General features: G+C 41.4%; 1 protein-coding gene across 1 annotated transcript in view; it reads right to left on the bottom strand.

Moving 5' to 3' along the window:
* Positions 1–3,909: 3,909 nt before the first annotated feature.
* NT5DC1 (5'-nucleotidase domain containing 1) overlaps positions 3,910–20,316 on the bottom strand; it is a 371,328-nt gene continuing 354,921 nt past the window's right edge. The window contains exons 10-12 of the mRNA XM_066607265.1: positions 19,180–19,341; positions 13,311–13,479; positions 3,910–6,317 (exon numbers count right to left, since the gene is read on the bottom strand). Coding sequence (XP_066463362.1) covers positions 6,199–6,317; positions 13,311–13,479; positions 19,180–19,341 — 450 coding nt within the window. The 3' untranslated portion in view covers positions 3,910–6,198. The remainder of the gene's footprint in view (positions 6,318–13,310; positions 13,480–19,179; positions 19,342–20,316) is intronic.

Below are 20,316 nucleotides of genomic sequence, written 5' to 3'. Positions count from 1 at the left end.
AACCTGTGCGTATCCGTCCCTCTTTGGTCATGATTGTGTGGGCCCCGTGCTTAGTTTGCCCACATGATCGTAACACCGGCCTTTTTGGAATGCTCTGAACCAGTCCTCTAGTCATCACAATTTGAGTGTTGTCAAAGTCTCAGATCCTTATCTGCTTGCAACACATAAACTTCAAGAAGTGTCTGTTCACTTGTTTGCTAATATATACTACCACTTTTCAGGTGCCAGTGTAATAATAAAATCACTGTTATGCACTGTCAGTGGTTTCAGTGTTATGGCTAATTTGTGTATAAATACAAAAGTAAATATTACATTAGGCCCCCTGTCCACGGCAGTGATTTCGCTGGTGGTAAACCCCTGGCGAATCACGCTGGCTGAAGCTTTCCATAGAATTGCTATGGAAAGTGCCGGCCCCGTGTCCACGAGCGGAGAATCATTGCTATTCTCCGCTCATGGCGGGAAATTTGCTGCATGCTCCGAATTGCCCCGATTCTCCGCGGTCAGCCTATCGATCAGATTAGGCTGCCCGGCGGAGATTCCTCTGCGGCTCCTGCTCCCATGGTGGAGATCCGCCACAGTATACCGCAACGCCCGTGGACAGGGGGCCTAAATGGGGATAATTTACTATAGTGTGACAGATAACAATCTGCTAATGTTGCTTCAAACTAAAGCTTATAGTGTTGTACTTTTCAAGAGAATTTTTTTCTTTTGGAAACTTGCTCAAATAAATACATTGCCTTTGGGGGTGTAGTGGATACCTGCAGCACCTTTTCTATGATTCTGTACTTAAATGTGTTTTACAGGGGAAAACCAATGATGGCCTATGCTTAGGAGAGGTCATCAATAACAGACTAGTGGAAGCCCACCGTTCAGGAACCCCACTGAGCAGCTGATGAGAGGTGATGCTATGGATGGCCGGAAGGCTCAGAACGATGTCCCAGCTTGATGTTTGCAGCTCACTTGCACTAAAGTGAATAGAAGAGAGGCAGGCCCCTTCTGAAGTGCTGTTGATGACTTAAAGTTCCTTTACATGGGTTGCCGCCTGACTATCACTCCTGCGCTTTACACAGGAGCGATAGTCGTTCAATTAAATTGAGGCAGAGCGGCCCGGAGATATTCCAGCTGCCCGCCTCCATTCCCAGTAAACTGGAGTTATTCACAGACTAAGCGGCTCCTGTTTACATGGCCTGACAGTAGCTTGGTTTTTAGGTCTGCTAAAAACCAAGGGACTCCAACAGGTGAGTGATTTCTCACTTAGTGTCCTGTCGGCAGCTGTGTGCACATGGGAAGATTAGCATCCGAATTTGCAGTTTAGGCAAGCAATCATACAATAATCGCCCCTGTGTAAAATACCCTTAATCCTAAAATAGTTCGTCAATAACTTTTCCATGGAAAATCCCTTTAACTTTTTGTAATTGCATACCTGAGAGTGGAGACCATAAACACAGAGTGCAGAGGGACATAAAACTACAAATACAGAGTACTGGCCAAATTAATAGCGTAAGTGCATTTTGCAATGAATTATAAAAAAGAAACAGCTTAATTAACTGTTTCTAGAGCACTACGACATTACAAGATATAGACATTAGGTGACCAGCGGGGTTGCTCATCTCAAATGTTGATCCAGGGATTACTCTGGCTGCCATTATGGAGTCAGGAAGGATTTTTTTTTCCTCCATAGGAGCTAATTGACTCGCTGTTTTTTATTTTTTCCTTACTCTGGACCAACAAGGGGGGGTCGAAACAGGCTGAACTAGGTGGACATTGCTTTCATTCAGCCTAACATATTGTTACTGTATACATACAACATCAAATAACATATTTTAACACTTTGTGTTCCCCCATTGGCTTTTAACCGTACATTTACTCTATCCAACATTTTTCGAATGGATTTTATGATTATGTCCTTTATTTCGGGATTGTTGAACCAGACTTCCAATAGCCTTTCAAATAGATTAAGAATAGTACAGCTCTAAAAACAAAATGAATCTAGAAGGGCCTGTAGCCAACAAACATTCTCCATTGGGTGCATGTCCCGGTTATTACCTGCCCACAGAAGTACCTTGAGTCTGCATTCATTAAACACATGCATCACACTCTTACTGCATTGCAAAGTGCTTCATCCTGTATAAAAATTCAGTTTGTGTCCAGAAACCATTCATTGAGCTGATTCACATTCTGATACTGGAACTGACTCATCATTCCTTTTACTGAGTGCAGACGATTTGGACCTTTTATTGAGATGTCATCCCAGATCATCACGTTGTCCAGATGTTTAATTTTTCAGACAACGCAGTCCTCTAGGCTTCCTTCTTGCATAAAAGCAACAATCGGCCATCGTTTAAATTGTTGACTCATAGGAAAAGCACACTCTTTCCAGTCTTTAAACTCCAATTCTTGAGGGATCACTCTAGTATAAACACATTATTACATTCCTGCCCCGCTTACCAGATTGCCTGTCACACTTTTTTTAGGTCATCATCTTGATTTTCAGATTTCTCAGTACTTTTTCTTCCTCCATGCGGTACTAGCAATCCCATGATGCATCATCATAGCTTTATATGACCAGTTAGTGGCAGTACAATCTTTTGCCTGCTCAGAGGATGGTGTAAATATATATACATACATATATAAATTTCTCATAAATGAGCTAAAGATCGTTAATATAGACTCAGGAGGATGAACTATCATCTCCTTTATTATAACTGTGTGACAGGAGCCTCTATTCATCAGCAGTAAGTGATAGCAGTTTCTTTCTCTCTATCTGAAAAGCCTGTGCAGTACAGCCCATGTAGTATCATCAAACAGGATGTAAGGTATTTAGCCTTCCTTTGTGGAGTAAAAAACTATTTCTTACTGGATTGATAAACTTGATAACCAGCAACATACAGCATCCTTCTCATAGTTCTGCAACTTAACTTGACACCACTTTGCTGCATTTATTGCTTCAAAAATTTGAAGCATGCTTTCTGACTTTTCGGGCACAGTCATCCCTAGGGCTGGTGATTAGTTTTCTTCCACAGCGTCTCTTTCTGTTCACCTACAGTTTTGACCAATTTTGATCTTTTTAATGTAGGACATCACTGATTGATTTACAAATAATTCCCTACACATTTTGACTGGGTCACTGAAGTATTTTGAAACAATACTTAAATTTTACCCCGTTTACAATGTGAAATATCACACTTTCTGCCCATTTTTACAAATCTCCAACAATCATGCTGTATAGTAGATTACTAGGCAAGTCACAAAGAGGCAAACTCTGTGCATGCACAGTAGCACTTTATCGATAAGATTCAGTGGACAGACTATACTGTAAGTATCAGTGCCTGCAGTAACACCCATAAAATTCCAACCAATAACACGGTTTTACAACCAAAATACAACTACAATATACTGGGCTTTGTTTATCCAATTGTCTAGTAGAAAAATTGTCATTTTTGCCTATAGCAACCAATCAGAGCTCAGCTTTCATTTCTAAAACTGCTCTGGTAAAATAAAAGCTGCACTGTGATTGGTTACTATGAGTAACAAAGACAGTTTGCTTTTCGACAGTTTTGAGAAATGAGGCCTCTGTACATCCATATAAATGTAAGATTATGCTGTTAATTTGGGCAGTACTATATGCTACATTTAAACACCTTACTTTGTAGTTTAGTATTTTCAGTGCTGTAGGACTGCCACCAGTACATTTCATCTGTTGATAAAACTTTGGCAATTCATAGCATGAAACTTTCTTTTTCATGATCTATTAGGTATTAAAACAGCTGAATCAAGAGTAAATTATCTTAAACGATTTGTTTTCAGTTCCCTATACTATTTTTATATTCACTATTTTGGGTGGAAGGAAAACCAAGCCATTTCCTCTCATGAAACTGTAGCGAAAACATTTTCATAAACAGACAGAAACAATTTCATCACATTTATTGGGGAAACGCTACAGTACTGCAAACAAATTATAACCCAAACAGGCAAAAAGAGAGAAAAGAAAACAGGCGTGGAGCAACTGTGTCCCCGGATAAAACAGTTCACTTTCTGGTGATGTTCCGGAAGTCACAGCTGTGGCTTCTCCTCTACCCTGAACATAAAATAAGAACACCTTGTATGCACATTATCAGTATTTGTTGCAGCTTTAAATCCGTCATCAAGCACAATAAATAGCATCAGCAAAAAAGAATGTTATTCTTGACACATTTATAGTATGTTCACATGGTACAAGCTGATATAGGTGACATTTATAGAAAAGTATCCTGTATTTTGTGGAAACTGATATTCATCTCACCATTACCAGTCCAGTTACAGCTGAGTTTACAATGGTCATTCCAATGGTCTACTCTATACAGCTCGGAGACGGTAGAGGTGGGGTATCAATAATGTCATATGTATAACACGTAAGGCTGTGTTCATACTGTACTCAGGGCATAGTGTACAAATCTGAAGCGTGCAACCAAACATGCAGTAAACATATGTAACTGTAGGTCTATGTACAGTACTGGCATATGTCTGCCACTGACTCAGTCCATTATGAAAATGTATGGAATAGGATTTTCTGCGAGAGTGTGTTTTACTGAACAACATAGTCAGCTATGCTTTTCATCACAGTTAAATGAGTTGTCCAACAAAGGACACATATCTGATTGCTAGGGGCCCCAATGTAGGGAGCCCCACTGTTAAATAGAAAGGGAGTCCCATGCCCTGTTTCCGTACAAGAAGGAGTTGGTCACCAATGCGCCCATCTGCTCCATTCAATGTGTACTGGGATAACTGAAACAGACAAGTAAAGCATTCTGCTATCGTATTTGCACTGTCTCCATAGAAATTAATGGAGTGACATGGTGATCAAGCAGATAAGAGGAGGTGGGACTCAGGACTCCCATTCTAGATATTCGGCTCACAAGAATCAAACATGATTAGGTAAAGAATGTACTTCATGGGACAACCAATTTAAGAAGAAGTGTAGAGACATATAACGGCCAAGTATTTCCCAAAAGGACACTCATTTGCATACAGTTGGATATTTGTAGTCTATAGGCATGTTAGATGTATGCAGATGTATCAATTGCAAGAAAAACTGCTGGCTCATTTTGTAAGCCCTATGCTATTAGGGCTTCAATAGATGACCGTGTTTTCATCACGCTTTATGGGAGTGAAAATCACGCCCACAAAATGTGACGAAGCAAAGCCATTGATTGCAATGGTTTAGTTTTCATGGCCTTTTCTACGCGTGAGAAAAATAGGCCTTGTCCTACCTTTCTCGCACATAGTGTTTATGCGTGGGAGAAAAAATAGGTCTGGCCCTATCTTTCTGATGTTTTCTTTTTTATTTGCACGCAAACTTTGAACGCAGAAAAAAACATTTTTGACCAGTACATGCGCAAATACGCTTCATAGTGGCGAGTGTATTTGCGCATCCATCTGAAGAAGCCCTTAATATACTGTGCCACGGTGCTGTACACTAATTGTATAATTTTGCAGTTCTCATAGAGTAAATAGCAGGGGAAGGGGGGGGGGGGTGAGTTGGCAAATAGCCTGAGCATGCTACATTGACTTCATAGTGTGGTGTGTTTAACAAATGAAAGGAGCAGTTCTCAACATGTAGCCCGAATGGGCAGCCCAAGCGCAGTGTGAACAGAGCCTCACTCTTTCTTACTGAATGCACAAAAAATGGTGGTATCTGTGGCGCTATATTGTTTTTGGACAGTAGTGTACCATTTTTGCCATAATTGTAATACGATTAGTATTTGGAGGTTAACAAAAGAAATATTTTAGTAAATACGGCACACAGATTTTCATAAGCAATTGGACCATTTTTCATTTTTTGACTATACAAAGTTTGATTCATGAGTCTATGGACAAAATTACTTTCAAACTCCATTACTTTCTGTCTGCAGAACTACTGTGAGAAGATGAGCAGCAACACGATCGTTGACCAACACTGAAAACTTTGGACTTCAACTTCAAAACTTTGATTTTTATAAACTGTGGGTCACAAATTTTCTCCAAAATTAATACAAAATACTGTTACAAAAAGTTTGGTTCATCTCACTTATAATCAAATAATATACATGGAGTCATTTAATAAAGAGACACTTGTCTTGAAAAGGCGTATTCAATAGAGTTGTAGATTTACATGAACGTTTAGAACAGTTAGAGCCATTACAGGAGTCATGTTTTGCCTACTATTACTAGTAGTACTAATTATGCTGCAGCACCCTCTGTGCTTTGAGATATGAGGATTGCAGGAGGCTGGGGGTAGTAGCCATCGATATCAGTGCTACTGCATGAAAATCTGGTAAATTTATAGTCCAGAGGCAAATCTGAAAAAAAAAAAAATATTATTTAAACATCTTTTTCTTAATTGTGTAAATTATACAATGAACATTACTTCACTGATCAGTCCCACGCATCGCATGGAATTAAGATTTATCACACTAGTTAGTGACAATTTCAGTCTATTGTCAATCTAGGAATATTGCGGGCAATTAATATCACAACAACACAAATTAAAGCTCTAGAATACATCATTCCTTCATGATTGGTGGGCATCTGACCTCTAGATACTGTTTTTGCCTGCAAAGCGCTGCCTCAGCCACCTGTTTTGTGGGAAATGCAGCACGGCCGTGTTCAAGTAACTGTAGCTGTTCCCCGCTCAGCCAGGAAGTGGGAATGCCACTTTTATCCTAGCAAGATGCTAATAAATTAAAAGATGGGAATCACAGCTTTTTTGGGGAATAAAAAAGTTGCAGTTTTTGATGTTGTTAGACAAAGACAAAAGTGGATTCCAAAAGGAGCAGGAAATGTAAAGGAAGGACTTATCCTTCTTATTTCTGCTGGATCCACTTCTTGCTGTAGCACAAACAACATGAAAAACTGCCATAAAAACCTTTGTGTGAAACCACCTACCTGTAGGGTGCATTCACACATTCCGGAATAAGGCAGCAGGACACGCCACAAGCCGCAGTAAATTCCACGGGCTACATGCAAATTTTGATGCAAAGTTGAAAATAGCTTAAAACCTGCCTGCAATGCCGCATCAAAATCAGCAGTTAAACTAGCAGATTTGGGTGTGTCCTGAGGGCTAATTCCAGCCCGGGTGAAAGCACCCTAGTGTCCCATTTAGACAGGATGACAGTCATCTAAACGACTGCACCAGCGCTGACGTCACCGCTAGGTTGTTAGCACTCATGCGGTGCGCTTACAAGCACATCACTGCCGGATCGTGAGCTTCTGACTCAGCGCTTCACATTCTACGTGAAGCGTTTATACTCAGCGAGAAGTCAGCGAACCAACGATGGTTTTTATGCTGGTTGAAAGTGAGCAATCAACGAACTGTGAACGCATAGTGGTTTTGTTTGCATTTAAAAACGTACCAAAAACACATCTTGAAGAGACATGTAGAAGCGCATGCGCTTTTAAAAACGCACACACATTTTGCATTTCTAATCAATGGTAATTCTCTGTTAATTGTGTAAAACACAAAACGCAAAAACAGCTTAAAAAAAGGTATGCGTTTTTAAAAAGGGTGTTTTGCTGTGGTTTTAAACACAGACAAAACCGCTGCAGTGTATTGTATCCATTACACTTTGTATCATAAACAGGTATTGTCAGTTCTCAAAAAACACTTGAGGCTTTTTCTACTAAAAATGTACAGAATAGGCTAATTACAAATACTGCAGAAATGCTTAGAATTGCCTGCTCTGTACATTAACAATAGTAAATGACTGCTACATCTTAATAAATGATTGCCACAATAGACCCCAGCTGCCACCTAAAAGCACATTCAGTTAGAACAACTACTGCGGTCAGATCAGCTACTTTTCTCAGCATCTGCATTTGTTGGTTCCACAAACCTTCGCCATTCTCTGCTTGTTCTTTGTCATGCTATTGCTAATAAGGACAGTCAAATAACATCATTTGGGGTTTACCAACACTACAAAATGCATTTCTGAGCTTGACCCAACGGAGCTTCTCGGTTACGTAATTCTGCTTTGCAGACTCGCATCTGTTTTATAAAAGCCCACATGTTTTAAACATATGTCTAGTCTCCATATACTGGTAACAGTGCTTTTATCAGATTACTGAAATGATTGCTCCACATTCCTTTTACTGGAACAGGTCCAAGACTTGTCATTTCATGTCCCTGACACCCAGTGTTATTGTTGTGTAATCACCATTATTAGATGGAATATTTCCATTGTAAATAGATTGTGATCTGGACATTACTATATATACAGAACCAGCTTGTTACCTGCGACTTCGTCCGCGTGGAATTTGTATTTTTTAAATCTAATCTGTGTTTGCTGTATTTTAGAACGTAAAAAGTTGAAATAGTGAAAGGAATGTAACTGCAAAATGCTGTCAGCATAGTTACACTACGTTTTTGGTCTTGTCATTGTAGTGGGCCAGTACACCATCCTGGTCCCCTCCATAAATGTCATACATGTTTGTCCTATGTAGATGCGCTGTGCAAAGCTTGTCTTGTCATATCCAGTATGTGTGTTGTACAGCTGCAGCATTGAGAGGTTAACTTTAATAAAATCATTGCCTGCATGTAAATGTATCAGTTTGTCTTGTCATGTGGTACAAGTGAGGTTATAAATGGGAGAGTTTAAGAGTGAGAAAATAGATCCATCTTGTCTACCTGAGACTGCTAACACAGAGCCGCACGGAAGCTTCCATGTGGGTGAAGATGGAGGGAGAGCAGTGATATCCCATAGCATTTTGAGTGTGGATGTGAGAGGAGTGAGTCCCTGCAACAGACAGAGAGAGAGCGCACTACCCAAATTCTAAAACAGGTACCCGTTCACACTACAGGCTTTTCCTCTGTGGCCGTCCGTAGTTAGGATCACCACACAGAGGTGCGTTATTGTGACAACCACGCGTCTGCCATGTGGGGTGTTTATTGGCTAAGCCTTCTCTAGTAATTGTCTGACAGAGAGTCTGCGGAGTGACCCCTACCCCACTTCCTACTCTGGAGTGCTCCTAATCCAGGACTGGTGACATACAGATAACGTGGACTGTAGGGCCGTATTCATCCTGTGTATCCTCCCTACCTTTGAGCTATAGCCTGTTACCGTTTAAAGTGAATTGTACTTGCATAAACTGTTATACAAGTTATTATTCCAGTAAAAGTTATACCTGGCCCTAACCATTCCTAGGGACCTGAGGTACTACACACAAGTCTCCGTGTTCATTTCTCTGCCGCATAGAATACTGGTCTGTGGGAACGGTGGTATTACAAGTGATTTCTACTACTACTCCCTCCATCCCGTTTATTAGCATTCCCTATCATAGGGGTGTAGAAGCTGGCCTCTGATCCTGCTCTGGACTTGACTACGTGTCATCCCTCCGGGACCAGAGCCTGGTAAGTGCCACCATGACGAGACAGCACTTATCCCTCCCAGCTTTTCATGTTAGCCAGGTGCTCAAAGTCTTCCCTCTGGGGTGTTGCATCATTTTTTGCTCGTGGGCCACTTAGTCGCCCACGAGAAAACCTGTTTTTCTAGATGTACACCTGCTGCCTTAAGTGTTTGCCCTTGAGCCTTATTGATTGTTATCGCAAATGCTATTTTTAGAGGAAATTGCAGCCTTTTGAATTGAAAAGGCAAATCCACTAGCGATGTCCCCCGACTGAATCTTTATCCGTTGACCTTTCCCCAGTTTTGGCCCATGTGCCAGTCACTAAAATGGCAGACGCACATGCAGAAACTGGGGAGGGCAACAGGAAATTTAAAACCTCCCTGCTCCTAGGTACTAAAGGTAGCCGAGAGCTTGGAGATGTCACGGGGGGCCGTGGTGAGTGTCCCTTGGTCACGTGATCACCATTATCCAATGGATAATGGCAATCATGTAAAAGTTAAAAGACGGTTACATTTTGATGCTCCGTTCAGTTTGGGCCCCGTTGTGCATCCAGACAGAAGATTAGGGCCACAATGGGTATGTCTCTGGACACGGGGAAAACTGGGGTATTCATTTTGGGGTGCAAGCCTTCATTCCTATGTGTGCTGCACAAAAAAAACTATTTTTAAAAGGACACAATTGCCAAAAAAACTAAAATCGTAATTTTTTCCTTCTGCTTTGCTTCGATTCATTCAAAAATGGTGGGGTCAAAATACACAGTACACCGCTAGATAAATTCGTTAAGTGGCCTAGATTTTAAAATGGGGTCATTTGTGGGGGTTCTCTATCGTTTTGGCCGCTCAAGGGCTCAACAAGTGGGCAATGGAGTCTAAACCACCTTCAAGCAAAATTTCTGTTCTGAAAACCACCCGTTGCACCTTTGGTTTGGGCCCCGTTGTGCATACAGAGAGAAGTTTAGGGCCACAATGGGTATGTTTCTGAACACAGGACAAACGGGGGTATCCATTTTGGGGTGCAAATCCTCATTTTCATGTGCACTATAGAAAAAAATCTTGTGTTTAATATTACATATTTGCAAAAATATGAAATTTTATTTTTTCTTGTCTAAATTGCATTAATCCCTGAAAAGAAACTGTGGGGTCAAAATACTCCTGCCCCCCCCCTCAGTGAATACATTAAGCCTAGGGTCACACGGGGCGGATTGCCGTCGGAAATCTCGCGGTTTGGCCGCAGCAAAAACCGCGAGATCTCCGCCGGCAGAGCCGCCGCGGTTTAAGCCGCGGCGGCTTTGAAGCGGTCCGGCCGCTTGCTCTTCCGTTGCGGCCGCGCTCTCCCATAGAGGAGAGCGCGGCCGCAGCGGAATGAAAAAAAGAATGAGCATGCTGCTTCTTTTGAAACCGCGGCTGCGGCCGCCGCAGCCGCGGTTTCAACCGGATTTACCGCAGCGGATTAGCCGTCCCGTGTGGACGAGATTTCTGAGAAACCTCGTCCACATGGCTGGCTAATCCCGGGCTTAACGGCCGCGGGCGGTTTTGCCGCGGGCGGATCTGCTGCGGCAAAACCGCGGCAAATCCGCCCTGTGTGACCCCAGCCTTAGGGTTGTAGTTTTTAAAATGGGGTCATTTGTGGGGGTATCTATCATTCTGACACCTATGAGCCTTTGCAATCTTAGCAGGAAAACAAAATGTTCCTCAAAATGTTAAGAATTAATGTTAAATTTGTACGGCTCCTAAATGGTTAAAAAAAACAAAAGCTTTTCCAATGTTCGCTCATAATAAAGTAAACAGATGAACATATATATTTTATCAAAAATTTCTATATTATGTTTGCACATATTTGAGATATTGCAGTTGGAAATGTTAAAAAATTAAAAAATTTTAAATTTTCTTAAATTTTGGCGCTTTTAATAAATATACACAAATTCTATCGGTCTATTTTCACCACCTAAATGAAGTACAATATGTGGCGAAAAAAGCCATGTCAGAATCACTTGGATATGCAAAACCTTTACGATGTTATTCTATGTTAAAGTGACACGTCAGATTTCCAAAATTTGGCCTGGTCATTAAGGCGCAAACAGCCTTGGTCACTAAGGGTTAAAACCAATTAGGGAGGTGGGGTTGTGGATTTGATCTGCAGTGCATCCGTGTACATCCGCACAGAAAAAAGACACAATCCGCAATCTCCCACATTCAATAAAAAATCACTTTAATGACTTGCAGTTCATTCGCTGCAGAAATCGGCCTGAAAAATACGTGCGTGCCGTGGGCATGAGGCCTAGATAACTTGTAAACCCCTAGCTCTTTACAGCGCCGGCCCCATTGAAAGCAATGGGAGAACTCCACGATCCTCTGCGTCAGCTGTGACAGCGTGGCGGGGATTCCCTTCATCCCCACAGTGATACAAGGCTGTTTTCACATAAAATGCTGCGCATCTCTGGGGCTTTCACATGGATGGTGATATCGGGCTGTGAATCAGTGTGAAGAAGCCCTAAGTATTTAGTCATAGATCCTCCCAAATGGCTAAATCAACTTGTCATTCAAAGTCAAGGGAAAGCTAGGTGAGAATACTGCAAAACTGAAATGGTGGGCACAGACTAGGTTGTCCTGATACTATATGAGAAATGCACACAGTATAGAAGAATAACATTATATTTTCTAAAACCAATATGTCCTACTTCAGTGTCCCGCAGAAGTTGTTACCCAGCTTTCATGGACTTCAGAGTGCCACATCTGCTTATGTATGCACTGATAAATCTCACCTCTCATATGGCCACATAAGTAGCCAGACTTGTTGTTCAGATTCCCTGACTAACAAACCAAGTGGAGCTGCAGTAAAGGCTGCTCAATACTCAAGTAAATCCCTTGCTCCCAAATAGGTTTTGCCTTTCAGGAAGCTGGGTAACTTGCATAATGAAGTTGCAAGGGCGTTCACACAACTTTACTGTGTTTTTAGTAATAAAGCAGAAAAATATTTTCCCATAACTTCTAGTAAAACTAACTCAAGAAAAACTACATGAAAATAAACATACTATAAAACTTACGCATTCCAGGTGTGATTATTGCTATTTGAGTTGCACCTATTTCCTGCTTTAGGTCCTTTGGAATTGTACATCTAACTGTCCATTATAGTCAAATGGTACTAAGATCTGTCCTCTTTTCCTGAACGTCTGGTTCCGGTAGGGATGTCATGTTGGTGTGCAATAATGATAACTGCTAGTCTCCAGACAAAAATGGTGGAGTCTGGTAGGAAGGTGCACTCAAGATTTCACCAAAACTGCTTGTTTCTGCAGCTTGCTGAAGTTCTAGCAGGTGTATCTATTGTCTGTAGGGAACATACTACTAATTTTTAGGAAATTATAGTACCAGTATTTCTGGTGTCGCAATGCGCCACATAGCTCTGCTACATGCATGTCACACGCACAGCTCTGCTACGTTGCTTTCACATATCACTGCCTGTGATTTACAAACTTCAACAGCTCGCTGAGGAGACATGTTGGCTTGTGGCTTTCGTATATGAGCTCCACATAATTTAAGAACTTCAGCAGCTCGCTGAGGAGACATGTTTGCTCATAGCTTTCGCATATCTGCTGCACGAGATTTACAAACTTCAGCTGGTGGCTGAGGTGAAATAATGGCTTGTCGCTGTATCATGGAAGCTGCATTAGCTTCATGGCGGAGCTGAACCCTCTGTGGTCACATGTTTGCACGACAGCGACAGTTAGTTTCAACACTGGATAACTGATTACATGATGGTGTCATCATCACAGGCGCTGTCAAGCTCTGCATGTAACTCACACAGCACAGACGGATGGACGGACGGACAAGTGGTTGTTAGCACTTTGACTATATTTATGTACACATTTTCTTTTCTTCTTTAATAAGGTTTCATAAGACTTAGTATCCTTTCAACTTACAAAACACAGCCATCATAAGGATCAGAATACTTACCTACAATTGTCATGAGGCTTGGAATAGTTAGTGTGCTGTAATTTCTAATACTTGAACAGCACCATGTCACATAGAGGGTGTCCTGTGAGCTCCTAGCGCTGGTAATGCAGTCTGCAAAGTAGGATCCCCATTTTTTTGAGACAGAATAATTTTCTTGTGCTGGAATGCTCTATAAGAAAAAAAACAAGGTGACCTTTTAGACGTTTGCATCATATACCATGGAATGTAAGTCCATAGAAACTCTTAACAGAATGTTAGCTCATAAACACCATTTTGTTTTACTATAAATAAATCCAAATTTCAGCTGATTGATTATGAAATATACCTTCATTGCGGTTGGAGCTCGGTTTCCTTGTACAGTTGTGGTCAACATTATTAGCATCCTTGGTTGTTCAGTCTAAAAAACCAATGATTTCAAAACTAGAATATCTACTAGCTTTGTATCATTAGAATATTTTAATAGCATGTCCAAATAAACTGGAGCAACACATAGGAGAATGTAGTGTCCAAAAAGTTGTTAGAGCCCAATAATAACAAATAAGGTAGAAACATTCACAGCCTTATTGGACACTTAGGCCCAATGCACATGGGCGTATTTGCACTGCGGGATCCGGAGCTCCAGATCCCACAGCAAATACAGCCCATAGGGCATGCATTGAAAAATGCATTTCCATGCCCACGAGCGGCAATCAACTGCAATATTCTGCTCGCGGGGTCCTACTTCAGTGCGAGCGTCGCACAGGCTTACATGGCCGCGTCACAGTGGCACATCCACAGGGCAGAGTGAAGACACCGGAGAGGTAAGCCGGAGGTCACTGCAGGGGCACAGGGTTGCATCCTGCTGCGAGTATCTCGAAATCGGAATCCAACCCGGCCGTATACTAGATAAAAAAGACTTAGTATTGCAGTGCAACCAACAAGATGTGCATCCTCCGTGAAATAAATAAGACAATGGACATTAAAATGCTATAACTAGCAGATATCTATAGCTCAGCCTGAAGGTCTATGGATCTTTCACAGGGCTTTTGTCATATTTCGAACAATTTTTTTAGGGTTCTCTCCTACATTTTCCTCTTTCCTCCACATACTGGAAAGTTCTTGACCGTTCCATGAGCAGCAGGCTTCTTCATAACATTCTGAACTATTGAAGCTGGAATGCCAAAATCTTTGGAGATATTCTTGTACTCCTCAGACTGCTAGTGCTTAGAGATAGTAGCATTTCTGGTCCGCGCAGACAGCTCTCTTGTCTTTACCATTGTAAACAAGAAACAGTGAATAAAATTGGCCTTTTTAAGCATCAAAGCCTCCATTTATAGGCTAATAAAAGTCACCTGATCACTGACAAGAAAGAGACTAGTGAGTCTAGATTATATATATATATATATATATATATATATATATATATATATATTGATACAAACATAAATACATACACACAGTACTGTGCTGAAGTTTTAAGGCCCATTTAGACAAAACAATTATCATTCAAAATTTGCTCAAAAACCATTTTTTGAGTGATAACCGTTGCGTCTAAATGCGCTGCCATCATGCACTCTCCGTGCACTATTCGTTCATCGCTGCTTTTTAGCAAGCTAAAAGTCAGCAATGACTCTTATCAGTGCTGCACAATGAGTTCTTAGCAGAATACCAGCTGAAAGCTCCGAGAACAAAGTAGCTGTTTACATATACAAAGCAGCTGCTGTTCTTGGAGTTATCAGTGGTGTCCCACTCCGCCTGCATTTAATGAGCTACTTAAGAGTTTATGCGAAGATGATCGCTCAAAACTATCACTCAAACTGGCTTCTGAGCGATTATCTTTCAGTGTAAATGGGGCTTTACACAGGTGTGGAAAAAATGCTGCAAAGGAAGAATGCTTTCAAAAATAGAAGGGTTAATAATTTATCTTGCTAAGTGAATGAACAAAGGCAACAAAAAGAATTCTAAAATCAATATCTGGTGTGACCACACTTTGCCTTCAAAACAGCTTCAGTTCTTCTCAGAATATTTGCACACAGTTTTTGAAGGAACTCAGCAGAGAGATTGTTCCAATCGTCTTGGAGAACTAACGACAGATCTTCTGCGGGTGTAAGCTTGCTCAAATTCCTCTGTCTCTTCATGTAATCCCAGACAGACTCGATGATGTTGAGATAAGGGCTCTGTGGAGGCCATATCATCACTATTCTAACTTGTTACTTTACTCCCTTAGCCCCCTCTCTTTACTACAGAGACCAGGATGGAGTATGACCATTTACATAAAGGAGTTAAAGTTTGGCATGCTTTGTGATAAATGTCCCTTACACATATTCAGATTCAGGCACAGGCAGTACCCTTATGATTAATTTGGCACAAGTCACCCAAGGAGGTTCTTAGGAACTATTACATCAGCCTTTCACTTATGACACACTGATAAATCTGCCTCTAAGTGTTAAATTATTTCCTTCAACTAATTTAGTTGCCTATTTAAAATGTTATATTTATGTGTCTGAATCTTCCCTGCTGTTACTATGAATCAGATTTTAATAAGTTTTAAATCGTTGGTTACTACAAAGAGGAGCTCTTATTTTTCTGTTAAATATCTCAAAAGGCTGTAATAGTTGTTTTTGTTAACTTTGGCAAGGACACATCTCACAGCTGCAAGAAATCAGTTTCTGCCCTGTGTCTCATAGACGTAGTCCTGTACTTGAAATAACCAGGATTACACTACTTTGTATTATAGGTGCCTTTATGTCTCCATTGGCATGCAGCTAAAACGCTAGCATGATTGTCTCAAAGATTAAAAAGTTGTATTGATCGAGATTCTTGTCAGAGAGTTTTGCACCTTAAGGCATTACCGCAACAGTCTTTAAAGGGGTTGTCCCGCGCTGAAACGGGTTTTTTTTTTTTTTAACCCCCCCCCCGTTCGGCGCGAGACAACCCCGATGCAGGGGTTAAAAAAACTAACCGCTCAGCGCTTACCTGAATCCCGGCGGTCCGGCGTCTTCATACTTACCTGCTGAAGATGGCCGCCGGGGTCTGCTTCCTCCGTGGACCGCAGCTCTTCTGTGCGGTCCATTGCCGATTCCAGCCTCCTGATTGGCTGGAATCGGCACGTGACGGGGCGGAGCTACACGGAGCCGGCATTCTGCACGAGCGGCTCCATTGAAGAGAGCAGAAGACCCGGACTGCGCAAGCGCGGCTAATTTGGCCATCGGAGGGCGAAAATTAGTCGGCTCCATGGGAACGAGGACGCCAGCAACGGAGCAGGTAAGTATAAAACTTTTTATAACTTCTGTATGGCTCATAATTAATGCACAATGTACATTACAAAGTGCATTAATATGGCCATACAGAAGTGTATAGACCCACTTGCTGCCGCGGGACAACCCCTTTAAGGAGTACAATTGAACATAAAACAGCCTAAATTTCTTCCTTTTTATCTATGCTCATTTTGGCTTAGAAGTCCAGTGGGCGTTCCTATCAGTGACTGACAGCTATCTCCGTATTCACAGTCATTTACAGCTGCCAATCACTGATAGGACCGCCCATTGGACTTCTAAGCCTAGAATGGGCAGGGATGTAAATGTGTAAAATACTGAATCTTTTTCCCATAAAGCTTTATATCAATCTGCTTAGCTACATCTTCTCTATAACATGCTGCCTGCAGTTTGGGTTCTAGATTAATACATTTGGCCAGCCCAGAGTACCAAGTACCTAAACCTAAGTATCAATTAGTTAAACTATGAAGCTAAAATAGGATATTGCAACAGTTATGTAAATGGCAACAGTATGCAAACTTTAGTAGATGTAGATTTCTGAAACTTACCAAAAATGTATCATAATAATTTGCTGATGTTCACTTTCTTACATCCTGTGTATTTCTGAGAATGACTATGATACATTTTTATGTCATCGCCACCCACAAAGTTAACCCTTATCTTCAAAGAATATACAAATAGCTCCAAGAAAAAATAAATCTGTTTGGAACTCCATACATTTATTTGCTCCTACGTTTAACCCCCAAAGTTTACCATATTTATGGATATGAAAGTCATTCTTATTATACCTGTACTTTGTTCCAAATCATAATGTAAGGTATAACAGTCACATAATCTGCAGTAAATAAACAGAAATCACAGTTGCAGGGGAATCAAAAAATCCAAGTGCTTCCACTGACTTGATGCATAAGGCTGCCTGCAGACAGCCGGGTCGGATCCGGCTGTGAGAATTCTCGCCGCGAGACCCGAGCCGAGCGCCTGCAGAGAGCAGCGTGTACTCACCCACGCCCCGCAGCTCCAGATCTTTCATGTGCCGGCTGCCGGGCAGCTGGCGCATACGCAGACCGGAGCCGGCGGCGGGTGAGTGACGTTTCTGTGCGAGCCCCGCACAGAAATAGAGCATGCCACGGTTTGTTTGCCGCGCGAGATTTTGCACGGCAAAACCACGACCGTCTGCATAGGATTGCGTTTCTTAACGCAATCCTATGCAGGCTTCCAGCGGCGGAAATCTCGCCACAGAATTTCTGCCCGTCTGCAGGCGGCCCAAGTTTTACTAATATTGATTTTAAAAATGAAAGACTTCATAAACAAACAACATAAATTCTAGAATATTAAGAAAGGCCGCCTGCAGATGGCCGGGTCGGATCCCGCCCCTGCAGTGACCAGTGCGGCTTATCTGCTTCCGTGTCTGCTCTGTAATGTGCCGGCTGCCGTCCAGCCGCTGCATGCGCAGAGCGGAGCCGACGCGTCAGTAGTGATATTTCTGTGTGGGCCTCTGTGAGACCTGCACAGAAATAGAACATGCCACGATTTTTTTTCTGCACTTGTTTTCACACGGACAAATCATGGCTGTGAGCATAGGATTGCGTTTTGTAATGCAATCCTATGCAGGCGGCACGGGCAGAAATTCTGTGGGAAATCCCGCCGCGGAATTTCCGCCCTTGTGCAAGGAGCCATCGGCACCGTAGTCAACTCAGTCTAGTGACCCATGGGTCATCATACAATGAGAGCCCAAATACACTATATTGGTCAATCTGAGGGAAATGTAATCTTTATTAGACCTATGACCAACCATAAAGACCAGAGTGACAATTCTATCAGAAGGAAGTGGCTAGCCGGAACAATTATGCCAACATTCCAAATCCCACTGCTACACAAGTGCCATGGGTCACTAGACTTAGTTGACTACGGTGCCTTTCTCAATATTCTAGTATTTATGTTGTTTGTTTATGAAGTCTTTCATTTTTAAAATCAATATTAGTAAAAGTTATGTTTTAAAAGGAGTCAAGTCAGTGAAAGCAGTAAATAAACAGAAAGCATAATCTACTGCTGCCAGAAGGATGTCCCATTTTTGCCACAACTTAAAATCTTTTGCGCCCAAACTGAATTCCTATGAAATGCACACACTAAGTATTATGTAAAGCCATACTTAGGTGCTTTGGCTTTAACACAAATCCCTTCTTTACCGGTGAGACGTTTCCATAAATACTTCTAAAAGTGGCTGTAAATTGGATTTCTTTATGAATAATGATTCGCCTTATATCTAGTAAAGATGGCTCTATGTACCTAACTGGCTACAGCTCATATTCAGTTTTTATATTTACTTTAATTAATCCTGTAACCAAACAGTACAACAACTTGTGAGGAGTTGGGTAATGTTTGCTGTGCTCCAGCTGTTTATTGACTCTCATGCACATGAAAGTGTTAGACTGAACCTTAAAATAGAAATCTTTTCAGTCTGTACAGTTAAAAAAATTGGGAATTTCCGGACTAAGAAGCAGCTATTAAAATTATTATTAGTCGACTTGATGTTACCCATTAGTCCAAACTGAAAATAACATATTAGTAGATGTTTGTGACATTCCTAGAAGAAAATATCAGTAAAGATCACTTACATCATACTTTCCTTTCTTATTTAGGGAGGATCCAAAATCAGTCACGTCTGGCTCTTGGATTTCAGCGCCTTCTAACTCCTCAAGGATGAGGACAGTCTCCCAGTTGCTATAGTGACGGGCTGAAAAAATATCTGACCGTATGCTGTCACCAAAATACACCACCTGCAAACCAGGAAATACTTCAATTATAAGACTCTAGTAGCATTACAGTATGGCTAGTCTAAGCTGGCCTAGGGTAATATGCAAGAAGTCATATGGTATCTTTTTAGTTACACTATTTGTGATTGCGTTTATTAAATACAAAGTGGTAGATTTACTTAGACCGCTGCTTTATATGGTCTAAGTAAAAATAGCACTGGCCCAAAGTGTGAAAAGTATATTAAGAGACTCATTTTCAGGTGAACTGTGTGCCAAATCTGAAATCTATCCCAGCTATGAACTGGCGTAAATTCCAGCTATATTTTCTGATGTAAATTATAGTAACTTTTATGGGCTGTGAGTGACAACACTCCCTAATGCTAAACGCTGCCAAGGTTTCTAAAAAGTGATACATAAAATACCAAAAAATAACAAATTGTGGCACACAAGGTACTATACGCTAAAATGGGCAACTTTTATGCGACATAAACCTGGCATAAAGAGTTTAATAAATTTGCCCCCAAATTCTCATTAACACAATCCTACTGAAATACAGCCAATATACCTGTATACAAATTACAGATGGCCTTGTCCTTATTTATGGCTGTATTGTTTTTGTACGCTTTCTCAGCTGCATTGTCTCCTTTACCCAGTCACTGGATGAAACTAATATGGACCTAAGGGCTCAGTCACATGTTTGTACGCGCGTCTGACAGTTGCGTTTGCGATCTGCATCTATAAAGACCCAATGCTTTGCAATGGGAGCGGTCACATGTGCGAATTTTTCATGCGCACAAACGCATGCGGCAAAAATTATAGGGCACAACGATTTGCAGAGCACATGTAACTGCCGTGTTCTGTGTATGTGGAACCTTTGGATGCTGTCGCATCATTACATTGTCACTCAACTCTTCCAGGAGCCTGAATGACAGCTGTAGAGTTATGCAAGCATGTATACCACATACATCGCTATAACTAGTCAAACATGGCATTCAGGGC

This window comes from Eleutherodactylus coqui, chromosome 1 (assembly GCF_035609145.1).
Source record: "Eleutherodactylus coqui strain aEleCoq1 chromosome 1, aEleCoq1.hap1, whole genome shotgun sequence".
Taxonomy (NCBI): domain Eukaryota; kingdom Metazoa; phylum Chordata; class Amphibia; order Anura; family Eleutherodactylidae; genus Eleutherodactylus; species Eleutherodactylus coqui.
The sequence above is the reverse complement of the archived record's forward strand: the minus strand, read 5'-3'. Positions and strand labels throughout refer to the sequence as shown.